We start from the raw sequence: 12,935 nt of genomic DNA on the forward strand, positions 1-12,935 counted from the left end.
ATAGACGCTCTAAGTTTATGTATCCTGTGCTGATTGGAATCAAATGCACAAAAAAAGAGCATACAGAAACCTGAATGATGCAACATAAAATCAAGCATTTTACACAAACAAGGTTTCATTAAAAATAGCTTTTTGGTTTATTGCATTTATACCCAGCTGTCAGGCTAATATCCTTTGGCATCTGGATTTGTAATGAACAATGTATTGTCTATGAGGACATTTACACCACTTACATTCAGTCTTTTTAGAAGTGCCCTCATGCTGTTCAGCTGTTGCAGATCCGGCCCCTGGAAAAGTGAACGATGTCAAGCTGCTGCTTCCATCACTTATCTAGAAAAAAAAAATACATAACTTAAACTATACATATGGTAAAATTTTAAAATGTAAATTATATGTACTGGTATACCTAAAACAATCACACTGTCTATGGTTATAATCAAATCATTTCAAGTCTATGAATGGAGCTTTTACTAACAAAGACCTAGAGGGTGTCAGGTGTAAACGTGGAGCATCTATAACTTGACCTTGTGAACAGGGGGCAGAGTCAGTGTTGCAGCTCTGCAATGTCACCTAAACAATCTGGTAAAAAATGTGTTCCATAAGCGATCGTCATGTTATAAAAAGTGAAGATTAGGAAGTGGCACTTTTAACAATAAAAGTTGCCTGAGCAAACAAATTCATTAAGTTCCAAATAGGAAAAGTAGCTGTGGGTTTTGCCAACTATTTAATTTACTACACATTCATAAACAAGACCTACTATGGTTGAATTGTGAATGACTATTAAAAGAGAACTCCAATCTTACAGTTTTCTTTTCCATCTGACATCTTTTGTGCTTAATGGAGAACTAAGCTGCTCCTAAATCTAGGTCCACACTAGCGCTGCTGCATAATCATGTATTTTTCTGTACATTTTTACTTGGGTAGAGGAGACTGGATTTTATACACAAAACTTTACCTATAACGCATTACATGTGCTTTCCATGCATTCATATTGAAGTCTATGTGGTAAAAACACACAGTGTTGCACCAAAGGACCACCAGAATGTTTCTGCACCAAAGGAAGCCCCTGCTCTGTGCTGCGCCAAAGGAAGCACCTGCTCTGTGCAGCGCCAAAGCAAGCACCTGCTCTGTGCAGCGCCAAAGCAAGCACCTGCTCTGTGCAGCGCCAAAGCAAGCACCTGCTCTGTGCAGCGCCAAAGCAAGCACCTGCTCTGTGCAGCGCCAAAGCAAGCACCTGCACAGTGCTGCGCCAAAGCAAGCACCTGCACAGTGCTGCGCCAAAGCAAGCACCTGCACAGTGCTGCACCAAAGCAAGCACCTGCACAGTGCTGCGCCAAAGCAAGCACCTGCACAGTGCTGCGCCAAAGCAAGCACCTGCACAGTGCTGCGCCAAAGGAAGCACCTGCACAGTGCTGCGCCAAAGGAAGCACCTGCACAGTGCTGCGCCAAAGGAAGCACCTGCACAGTGCTGCGCCAAAGGAAGCACCTGCACAGTGCTGCGCCAAAGGAAGCACCTGCACAGTGCTGCGCCAAAGGAAGCACCTGCACAATGCAGCGCCAAAGAAAGCACCTGCACAGTGCAGCGCCAAAGAAAGCACCTGCACAGTGCTGCACCAAAGGAAGCACCTGCACAGTGCAGCGCCAAAGAAAGCACCTGTGCAGCGCCAAAGAAAGCACCTGCACAGTGCAGCGCCAAAGAAATCACCTGCACAGTGCTGCACCAAAGGAAGCACCTGCACAGTGTTGCACCAAAGGAAGCACCTGCACAGTGCTGCACCAAAGGAAGCACCTACACAGTGCTGCACCAAAGGAAGCACCTGCACAGTGCTGCACCAAAGAAAGCACCTGCACAGTGCTGCACCAAAGAAAGCACCTGCACAGTGCTGCACCAAAGAAAGCACCTGCACAGTGCTGCACCAAAGAAAGCACCTGCACAGTGCTGCACCAAAGAAAGCACCTGCACAGTGCTGCACCAAAGAAAGCACCTGCACAGTGCTGCACCAAAGAAAGCACCTGCACAGTGCTGCACCAAAGAAAGCACCTGCACAGTGCTGCACCAAAGAAAGCACCTGCACAGTGCTGCACCAAAGGAAGCACCTGCACAGTGCTGCACCAAAGGAAGCACCTGCACAGTGCTGCACCTGCTCTGTGCTGCACCAAAGGAAGCACCTGCACTGTGCTGCACCAAAGGAAGCACCTGCACTGTGCTGCACCAAAGGAAGCACCTGCACTGTGCTGCACCAAAGGAAGCACCTGCACTGTGCTGCACCAAAGGAAGCACCTGCACTGTGCTGCACCAAAAGAAGCACCTGCAGTCTGCACAAAAATTAACTTCAGGGTTATATGTTGTTTTACTGAATATATGTGCTTGATAAACAGGTGCATTAATATCACGTAACATAAAAAATTGCAGTTACCCCCATTTTTTTCTCCAGGCTGCGAAAAATGTGCCTAAAATGGGAATTCTATCATGTGTGCAAAAAATTTAGAAAAAAAAAAAAGACAAAAATGGCTCTGGCAGCAAAAAGTTAGTTAAAAGTAAGGGTTTATAACAGTTTCTATTTGCAATGGGTGTCCTATTGGAGATATGTTACAGGCATGCCTCCCGGGCATGCTGCTGCGTTTTGTGTGGTGCATATAACTTACATAGAGCCAGTTTTATTTGAATGACAGAAAATATCCCCTGCCAAATCAGGGCAGAATGGAACAAAGGTCTCTTTTGTGACATTAGACCCATGTTAGATCTCTGGGCAGGGTATGTAAACAAATGATGAGCAATTACATTCTTTTACCTTCGACTAAGGTTGCACCGATAACGAACATTTGCATGAGTACTTGTACTTGTGCAAATGTTCTGATGCTTAATCCAATACTTAGGCAGTCAGGGGATGATTGGTGCAGCAGTGGGGGCCATTACAAGCACCAATCTCCCTGTATAGATTTCAATAAAGCAGCTGACAGCCGCTTTTCCTCCTCTCCCCCACGGCTGTTATCTGCTTTATTGAAATCTATACAGGGAGATCAGTGCTTGTAATGGCCCCCACCTCCGCACCAATCACCCCCGACTGTCCTCTGTGTCCTCCTCCGTGCTCTTAAGGTTCCCCGCCATGTCATTCTCCAGTCCCCCTCTGTCCCCATCCACTCCCCTTCCATGTCCTCCTCTGCTACTTATTCGCATCATCCTCCCGCCCCCCCCGATCTGTCAGGAGGGAGTGAAGGAAGGAGCCGGTAAATCTGTCATCTGTCATAAATAAGTCTGTTATGATAGACCTAAAAAACAGACAGGCAGATCCGAACACTCATCTGAATGGACCCTTAGCTGCACAGCTTGCCCTCTTCCTTGGCACACTGTATCCAGGATTCAGGAAACCCAGTGCAGCAGTTGATATGTTAATCAGACACGTGTACCAGCAGCTTGTTTTATCTGGTGACAAAGGGTTATTTGCAGCAAGCCTTCCTCCCTTTTTCCTAGTGCAGACTTGCTTTGTTTTTGTTTTTTTCCTGTATTATGGGATAACAGACGCTGTATTACCCACTTACATAGCAACAGAAAGGCGCATGGATGGGTATATCAGATAATTTTCTTAGGCAAGCCATAGATAATGTGATTTTCTATCATGCAACCATGGGTTTCAGAAAAGAAAATTGCTAGATTCCCTCATCAACACAGTCAGTGTTGATGAGGGAATCCCTCCCACAGCATTATTGTGCTCTGCCGGCAGGGAGCCTTCCCTGCCAGCATAACACAATGATTACTGCTAGTGCCTCTAACCACCAGCGATTGCACAAAAAAAATAAAAAATCAGACAGGCTAGCTGTACTGAAGTTGTTTGATGGATCGACTTCAGTACAACCAGTCAGCCTATAGATGGTTTGAATCTCGGCCGGTGATGATCCTGCCGAGATTCAATCCATCTATGGCCAGATTTATGCTCTGCAGTGTAACTTGAATTATAAACACATATAACACACAGCATTTGGTTTCGTGTTTTCTACTGTTCACATTTAGATACACCTCTGTGTATTAGCTCAGATAGGCATGGTGACTGTAAAATGCCACTCAATGCTGAAGTGGATATTAGTGTAATAATATGCTGGTCCAACTGACTCCCATCAGTTCACAGCAAAATGAAAAAAGAAACCAGAATGGTCATGTGACTGCTTTTCCAGTTTTAGGTATAAATCCCAGGATAATTGATGAAATGAGAACAGAAAGCTACACTGCAGACAGGCGACATATTAATAAACACTGCTGCATACTAGTTTTGTTTCCATACACAGAAGAAAAAAGAAAAAAAAACTGTATTTTGCTTTGGTGGGAAAAAGCTGTTACAATACCAGTACTGCAGTGTTTGTAACCTGTAACACTATGATGCAATGGTTCCGTGATCTATCTCATACTCACATGGCTGCCTTGAGATGTCCTACGTTCTGAGTGGAAAGGTCCAGCCTTTATTCTTCCAACTTCAAGTTTTACGGTACCTAAAGAACACTGAAAGGAACACACATCATAAAGACACTGTTCTCCCTCCCCCTCCTGGAGAGAATAAAAACTGAAAATGTTTCTGACCCTCACTTACTCTATGAAAAACTTTTTGTTATTGTCACTTTACAAATAATACTTTTTTGAGCATATGCTGTCATTGTCCAAAACAGGAAGTGAGGAGAATCTCACCAATAGGGACAAAGAGAGTGATAAAAAAACATGACCCATCCCTGATCAATCCAAAACAAAAACAAAAAGTTTTGAATAGACTTTCACTTTAATCTATGTACATTTAATATAACCGGTTTTATTTTAAGAACATACCTGTTTTTTTTTGGTTATCTATTTGTACTTCTTGTTTGCAGTAGATAAAACGGATGGGTAATGTGCATGTGCTGCTAAATCTCATGGGGCTGCCAGCTGGGCAAATACTATCATATACCACGATACGGAACCCGGCTGTGGTGTAAAAACTGGCCACACTAGAAGGTGGTCTGCTTTCTGAGAAAAGTGTAACCGGTCTGCACTCCAGATAATGCTCCAGTTCAGTTTTACAACCTAGGAGTATTCCTTTTCAAAAGTCCTGTTATTTTAAAAAATCCTTCCAAATGCGTGATTAACAAATACTGGATTACAACAGCAAAGGGAGGTGTGCATGCTAGAAACACCCACCCGCTCTTCCTGCCAACGGTGGGCCTTTCATGGGGGTGTTTATCACTTCCTGGCCTCAATGCGATCACAAGCATTCTTTACACAGACAACAGTTTATTAACTTTAACACTCCAAGAATCATGTAGGGTTCATCCAGCAGATATTTAAAGAATATGTCAACCCAAAATTTCATATTCCTGATATGTGTCTGCTGTACTATATACTTGTGCTGCTTAACTTGTGTGAAATCCCTGGTGTTTGTGCCAATCCCTCTGCTTTCCTATTAAAAATGGACCATACTAGGCATGAGAGCACAGCATGGTCAGTTCTCTAGCTGTGCTGGGAACTCAGCCTGCTCTCCTCCAATGATCAGTCTGGTGATGACACCCCCCCCCCCCCCCCCCCCCACACACACCCTATTCAGAGCAGGGCTCTTTGAGCTCCAGGGTATGCGATTGGTTATAAAGAAAAAGGGATAAAAAAGGTATTTATAATGCTTTTTTATTTGTATGCACAAATGTTTTGCCTTTCATTTCTATTATAAACTGAACTGATTGTTTAACAAGGTATATACTTTAACCACATAAGGACCAGGCCTATTTTTCAGACTTGGTATTTACAAGTTAAAATCTGTTTTTTTTGCAAGAAAATTACTTAGAACCCCCAAACATTATATATTTTTTTCAGACACCCTACAGAATAAAATGGCTGTTGTTGCGACACTTTACATCACACTGTATTTGCGTAGCAGCCTTACAAGCACAATTTTTGGGGAAAAAATACTTTTTTTAAAAATTTCAAAAATAAGACAACAGTAAAGTTAGCCCAATTTTTTTATATTGTGAAAGACGATGTTACGCCAATTGATATCCAACATGTCACACTTCAAAATTGCGCCTGCTCGTAGAATGGCACCAAACTTTGACCCTTAAAAATCTCCATAGGTGACATTTACAAATTTCTACAGGCCACCAGTTTTGAGTTAAAGAGGTCTAGTGCTCTAACCATCGCTGCGATACTTCACGTGTGGTTTGAAAGCCGTTTTCATGCGTGGAAGCGACTGACGCATGCGTTCGCTTCTGCGTGCAAGCTCAGGGTGCTTACATTTTTTTCTCTTATTTTACTTTTTAATTTGACACTGTCCTTTAAAAAAATAAAATAAAAAATTGGGTCACTTTTATTTCTATTACAAGGAATGTAAACATCCCTTGTAATAGAAAAAAGCACAACAGGACCTCTTAAATGTGAGATCTGGGGTCAAAGAGACCTCAGATCTAACATTTACACTAATATACAACAAAAAAAATTTATTTAAAAAATGCAAAAATATAAATTTCCCCTTTAAGACCATTGGGCGTTTGACGTCACTTCCACCATCCAATGGTGTGGAGCCGAGCAGGGGCCATCTTTCCCTCATTTGGCATCCAGCCTGTGAGGGGAGAGGACCCAATCGTCTCCTCCGCTACCAACGGGTCTGGTAAGAGCATGGCGGGAGAGGGGCCTCTCTCCCGCCCCCAATAAAAGTGATCTTGCAGCAAATCCGCTGCCGAGACCACTTATCTGAAAGCGGACCACCCACTGTTGAAGAGGATACTGGGGTTATGGCAGCTATCTGCTGCCATAACAACTGTATTCCACTTCAAACAGTCAACGTACTACAGCGGCAGGCTGTCATTTTACTGAAAGCTGATCACAGTGGACAGAGTTTGGGCCAGAAATTAGAATACTGTCATTAAAGCTTATTTTAATCATTATTATTATATAGCGCTGACAATTTACACAGTGCTTTACAACATAAGAGCAGACAGCACAATTGCAATACAGTTTAATACAGGAGGGCCCTGCTTGTTAGAGCTTACAAACTAGGAGGGAAGGTCAAGGGATACATTAACTGTGGGGTATGGGCTGATGGAGAAAATAAATGTACAGTTGTTAGGTAGGGGCCAGATCGGCTTCACTTATCTAATATACTGCTCTTTGATTATGTTTGCTGTTCTTTCAAAATCAGATGCCCCAAACTCTTCCTCCCACCCCCAGAGTGCTAGCCCCAACATCTGGATTTAGGGTGGCTCCTATGGAGCCACCCTTGCATGCATACTCTCAGCTGGGAGCTGTGCGTCTCCAAAAACAAACAGGCACAAAGCATTGGACAGCAAACCCCCTATTCTCTTTTCCTCCCTCTTGCAAGCTAGTAGGTGGACAGCTGCTGGAGACTACGCTGATAGTGGTTTGGAACCGTGATGATTGAAAGGGATTGGGCATATTACTAAATAAATAGCTAGGTTATGTATACAGTATTTGTTGGGTCTGGATGCATTATTGTAAAATAGGTTGAGAGTTGAAATATTGCTTCAAAGTGGTTGTAAACCCTTACATATACCCAGTGAAGTGATACAGAGATTAAACAAATCTCCCTATAACGGTGTATCTGTTTATCTGCAGCCTTCTTCTCTACATCCGTTCAAAGTGCTGAATTATAAAGCTTGTCTGAGAGTTCTGAAAAGGGGGCTGGCAGCTGAAAACCTCAGTGAAGACAGATCTGACAGCTGATTGGATGGAAGGGACACACCCCCCTTCACACAGCACACAGGAACAGAGCTGAGGCTGTCAATCAGCTGGAGTTCCCCATCCCCATTTTTCTCTTGCTGTCAGGAAAACGGGTTTGGAAGTGTCTCATGTTGATAGCAGAGGAACAAAGCAGCGAAAAAAAAATGGCACTTGAGAGACAATTAACTACACTCTATAGCTACGCTTTTTTTATATTTCATGCCTGAGGTTTACAACCACTTTAAAGTGGAGTTCCAGTCCAATCCTTTTTTTTTTTTTTTTTTAAATAGCCAGCGCCCCCCCCCCCCCCCCCCCCCCCCCCATAATTGATTGAGTCCACTTCAAATGCAAAATTTAGATTATGATATTAATGCTGTCCTTTTAGTTAATATTTAAAAACAAACCTGATCTCAGAAGCAGGCAGGGTCCATCTATGCTGTGGGCATCTGAAGACCTTGTATTTATTTCTGGGATTCGGTGCAGCTGGCTACCCAGCATACACCTCCTGATCTTGCGTCTGCGCAGTAATGCCACTGCGTGGCGCTCTTTTGTTTTTACATAGTTAGTAAGGTTGAATAAAGACACCAGTCCATCCTAAGTGAGTGCCTACAATTGCCCCTATCCTGTACATCTCACACTCACATCAGTCCCTACCCTCAAGGAAACCACAATCCAAGGTCCCCATTCATATACTAGGGCCAATTCCAGGCAGGTAGTGTCGTGGTTGGGATTCGAACCAGTGAACCTTTTTATTGCTAGGTGAGAGTGCTACCCACTACACCACTGTGTCGCCCAGTTGACACATTTCTATAGCAATGGCGGCATCAGTGGACGTTCCCACCCCGTTGCTATAGCAACCTGTCAGAGAAAATCCTGGTCAAGAAATCGCGCAAGATTAGAATGTTAGGCGATTCCCATGGACTCCTGGGATAGATGATGCCGATATCCCAGGAGCCCATGAGAATTGCCTCGTTATGTCATCGCCTAGGCGGCTAGAGCTGGAAGTGCTCCATGCTCTAAGAAAAAAAGAGTAAAAAATAAAAATAAATAAAAAAATTGACATTTTAAATATAGAGGAGGATGGGCATTGGATTGTTCCCAAGTACAAAAAACGGGTGGAACTCCTGTGCAAGTGGAGTTTCCAGGTTGAAGTGAATGAAATTTCATTTCCCAAGCTTTATCTATTTTAACGCTGTCTACACACATAACAATATGACTGTTGCATGATATCATCTCTTAGAAATCAATTGCACTAAAAGTGCAGTCTGTACATTATAATATAATATTCAAAGAAAAGAAAACAATTTTCTTACAACAATCAAAACAAAAACTGACCAAATCAGTTATTTTGTTTGTAGTTTTAATTGAAAGATTAAATCTACAATCAATAGTTTGTTATGTGAGCCTCCTAATAGTGCAAGATGAAAGTAAGCTTCCTGCACATATTAGACCAAACTACGCTCATCAGTAGCCTGGACAACTTAGTTTAACAAAACTTACCAGCCCTTTCCAGGGCAATGTAAAAACAAACCTAAAAAATATCACCCAAGCAATTTAAATGACATTTCCCCTGCAGAACAAGACAACATAGGCTTGATATTCCTATTGTCCTAGTCTCAACTGCAATCATTTGGTACATATGCTTGCAAACCGTTCTTTAGATTATGTCCTCCAGTGAGATATTCCCTTAGCCTATTCTCTGAAACAGTTAAGTGCATGTAAGGAAATAAACAGCTTCAAAATAACAGCATAAATGCCCGTATTCTTGAATTTATGCAGCAGCCTCCAGCACTGAGCAAACAGGGGTCCATAATCCTTAACTTATATTGCCTAGGATACCCAGACCAACTTTTGGTTCAGTCAAGGCTGCAGTCTCCTAAAATAACCACATGGGGAATCAATAGGATTATTAAACAAGGCCTTTCGAGATTACAGTTATTGCTGCTCTTTATTTTATGTTCCGCCATCTGGAGTCATCAGATGTAACTTGCTATTATTATCCAGTTATGGATCTCCTGAGTCATTGAATATATGATTACAGCCATTCTATTGAAGCCATTTTTGTTTTAATAAGCCTCCTCCCTTAGTTTTCATGATTTAACAATAGGGTCTAATGGAGAGAAATTGCAGTTGATGGTGCACTTTTGGGGGTAAAGACAAAAGGTGCCAAAAGAATTAAGTGCAAACAGACCAGTAACTGATCGTCTGTGTTCATGTTGATTACTGTTTACAGGGATTATAAACCTCCAAGCTCACATTAAACAAAAAGAAAATCTTCTATGTGCAGGTTACAAATAACATCCGATTTTACAAAAATATCCTCCTACTGAAAAGGCGATTACCCTTGCGTTTAGGATTTAAAGGAACAGATTAGCAACTTATACTCATACTTTTGAGCCTGTTATAAATCTGCACCCAATTTTGATAGAAAATATAATTCTGCAGAATTTTTATGAATTATCTAAAGAACATTGTTCCCATTTTGTATTTTCAGTAATTTTCTAATAAATATTATTTTACTGAAAAGGTAGTTCATGCTTGGGAAAAACACATTTTTATACTCTGACAAAATAATAAAAAAAAACAAAAAAAAATAAAATACTAAAAACAAAAAGGGGGCAGACTCTATGGACCACGTCACTTTTCTATTATTCTAGACAAACCGCAGTCTCTGCCTATTTTATAAAACATTACTTTTACATATTACATTTAAAGGGTAAAAAACACTGTTACACCCTTAAAAAAAATGACTATATTGTAATACAAATTGTTCATAACAGCTCCTCTCCTCACCTTCTTTTATGATATTTTTATGCCCTTCTATGAACTGGTGCAGTAGCCAGTGGGGCTATGCAGTAGTCAGTATGCACAACCCTTCTACCATAGGCCCCAATACAGAAGTGGTCTAATTGAAAGCCTCCATGTAAAAGGCTGTACTTTGCAGTACTGTGCAGACTTGCCAGGCTCCCATGCTGGGTTGGCCATTGATTTGAGAAACATATAGCTGGCCAGATTCTTTGTTCGATTTTCTAATCGTTAGTGGGGTCAAATTGGCATTAGTTTTCAACAACAGTGACTGGAAAAAGTGAAGGAGCAAGATGGAAAATTTTTCTTGACCAAACAAATTTTCAGACATTGTATTTGGTTTTCATTCAGAAATTACATTAATTTTAACCACTTGCTGACCCACTCACAGTAAATATACTGTGAGCAGTAGGCAGGTGCAGGCAGGGCAACTTGCATGTACAGCCTGTGCCATTATTGGCGGTGCCTGCACACATGCCTGGGAGTGACGTCATCGAGGCTCCGGCCAATAATCCGGAACCCGCGATACCTGGAAGTATACCGGTGAACAAGGACTGCTGCAGGGGCTTCAATCTCAGGTAAGTAATTCATAAGGAGTTGGTATGCTATGCATACTAGCTCATTATGCCTTTGTCTTGCAGGTTTTTTTTTCTTTTGCTGTTTTTTTTTAGGGTTTACAACTACTATAAAAAAGTGGAAATTTAGGGGCTCTTTTGATATCAAGCCATGGTCAGGTAGACCAAGAAAGTTTGCAGCCACAACTGGTGGAATTGCTCAGGATACAAAGAAAAACCCACAGGTAACTGCAGGAGAAATACAGTCTGTTCTATAAAAAGATGGTGGGGCTGTTTTAAAGGAGCACAATTCAACGATACTTGAACAAAAAAGAGCTGCATGGTTGAGCTGCCAGAAGGAAGCCTTTACTGCGTCAATGCGACAAAAAAGCCAATGAAGCATGTCAAGGTGTTGTTGGGCATATTATAACCATGCTTTTTTGTGTAACTTGTACTGTAAAGGCTTTTCTGGCAACTTGATCATGCAGCTCTTTTTTGTTCAAGTATCAAGTAAAAATATGGTCATTTTGAAATTGATGGCAGCAACATGTCACAAAAAAGTTGGGACAGGGCCAGGTTTACCAGTCTAGCACCTCCCCTTCTTTTAACAGCATCCTAAACATTTGGGAACTGAGTTTTGGGAGAGGAATGTTGTTCCATTCTTGTTTGATATAGGATTCTAACTGCTCAACAGTCCTGGATCTTCTTTGACATATTTTCCCTTCAAGATGTGGCAAAAAAATTTAATTGGTGAAACGTCTGGACTGAAGGTATGCCAGTTAAGCACCTGGACTCTTCTACTACGCTGCCATGCTGATGTCACACTGTAGATGCAATATACAGTTTAGCATTGTCCTTTGAAATATGTTATCTGGAAGGGAGCATATGCTGGTCTAAAACCTGGATATTTCTTTCAGCATTGATAGTGCCTTTCCAGATGTGCAAGCTGTCCATTCCATACACACTAATGCACCCGAAAACCATCAGAGATGCAAGCTTTTGAACTGAGTACTGATAACCAGTTGGAGGGTCTCTTTCCTCTTTAGTATGGAGGATGCAGTGCCCATGGTGGCCAAAAAGAATGTCAAATTTCAATGTGTCTGACCACAGAACAGTTTTTCACCGTAGAACAGATCATTTTAAAATTATCTTTGGCCCAGAGAAGATGGTAGCGTTTCTGCATGTTAAGATATGGCTTCTTCTTTGCATGATAGCACTTTAGCTTGCATTTTTGGATGGCAATTCGAACAGTGTTCACAGATTGTGATTTTTGGAAGTATTCCTAAAGCGGTGCAGTGATGTCCATGACAAAATCATGCCTGTTTTTAATGCAGTGCCAACTGAGGGCCCCACAGATCACAGGCATCCAATACCGTGTTTCAGCCTTGTCCCTTGCGCACAGAGATTTCTTTAGATTCTCTGAATCTTTTAATGATCTTATGTACTGTGGATGATGATAGAAAGATATTTAAAGTGGTTCTCCACTTGAGAAAAAAAATAAAAATGTAAAGTCAGCAGCTAAAAATCCTGTAACTGCTTTTTAATACCTTGACACATACCTGTCCAGGGATACAGTTCCATCTTAACCTGGCTTGATCTTCTCTATTCTTCGGGTTCCTGGCACCGTCATCTTAACTGTGGGCAGCTAGCTGTACTGCTTGCGTCCAGCATTTGGGGTGTCACTAAAAGGATAAGTTCACCTTTCAAAACATGTTGCACCCATATTCAGGGTGAAAGATGTAACATATTATGAATGCACCGATCCCCACTGTGGCAGCAGACTGCAGATCTTCTCCCTGTGTCTGCATTCACAGTTGTTTGTGAATGGAAAACTACAAGGTACGGCAGCCTTTGTGACTGTCAGCTTGTAGTTTCCAATGAACTACCACGGC

At 41.9% G+C, this 12,935-nt stretch overlaps 1 protein-coding gene across 9 annotated transcripts in view; it reads right to left on the minus strand.

Moving 5' to 3' along the window:
- The window catches only part of MPDZ (multiple PDZ domain crumbs cell polarity complex component), a 257,104-nt gene that overhangs the window by 30,758 nt on the left and 213,411 nt on the right, over window positions 1-12,935 (minus strand). For all 9 annotated transcript variants that reach the window (XM_077475101.1, XM_077475104.1, XM_077475106.1 and 6 more), the window contains 2 exons: window positions 4,406-4,492; window positions 234-330 (listed from right to left, as the gene is read on the minus strand). In XM_077475101.1, coding sequence (XP_077331227.1) covers window positions 234-330; window positions 4,406-4,492 — 184 coding nt within the window. The remainder of the gene's footprint in view (window positions 1-233; window positions 331-4,405; window positions 4,493-12,935) is intronic.

The sequence above is a fragment of the Lithobates pipiens genome, unplaced genomic scaffold (assembly GCF_037356315.1).
Source record: "Lithobates pipiens isolate NorthernLeopardFrog02 unplaced genomic scaffold, aLitPip1_a1.2 Scaffold_13, whole genome shotgun sequence".
In the NCBI taxonomy this organism is placed as follows: Eukaryota; Metazoa; Chordata; class Amphibia; order Anura; family Ranidae; genus Lithobates; species Lithobates pipiens.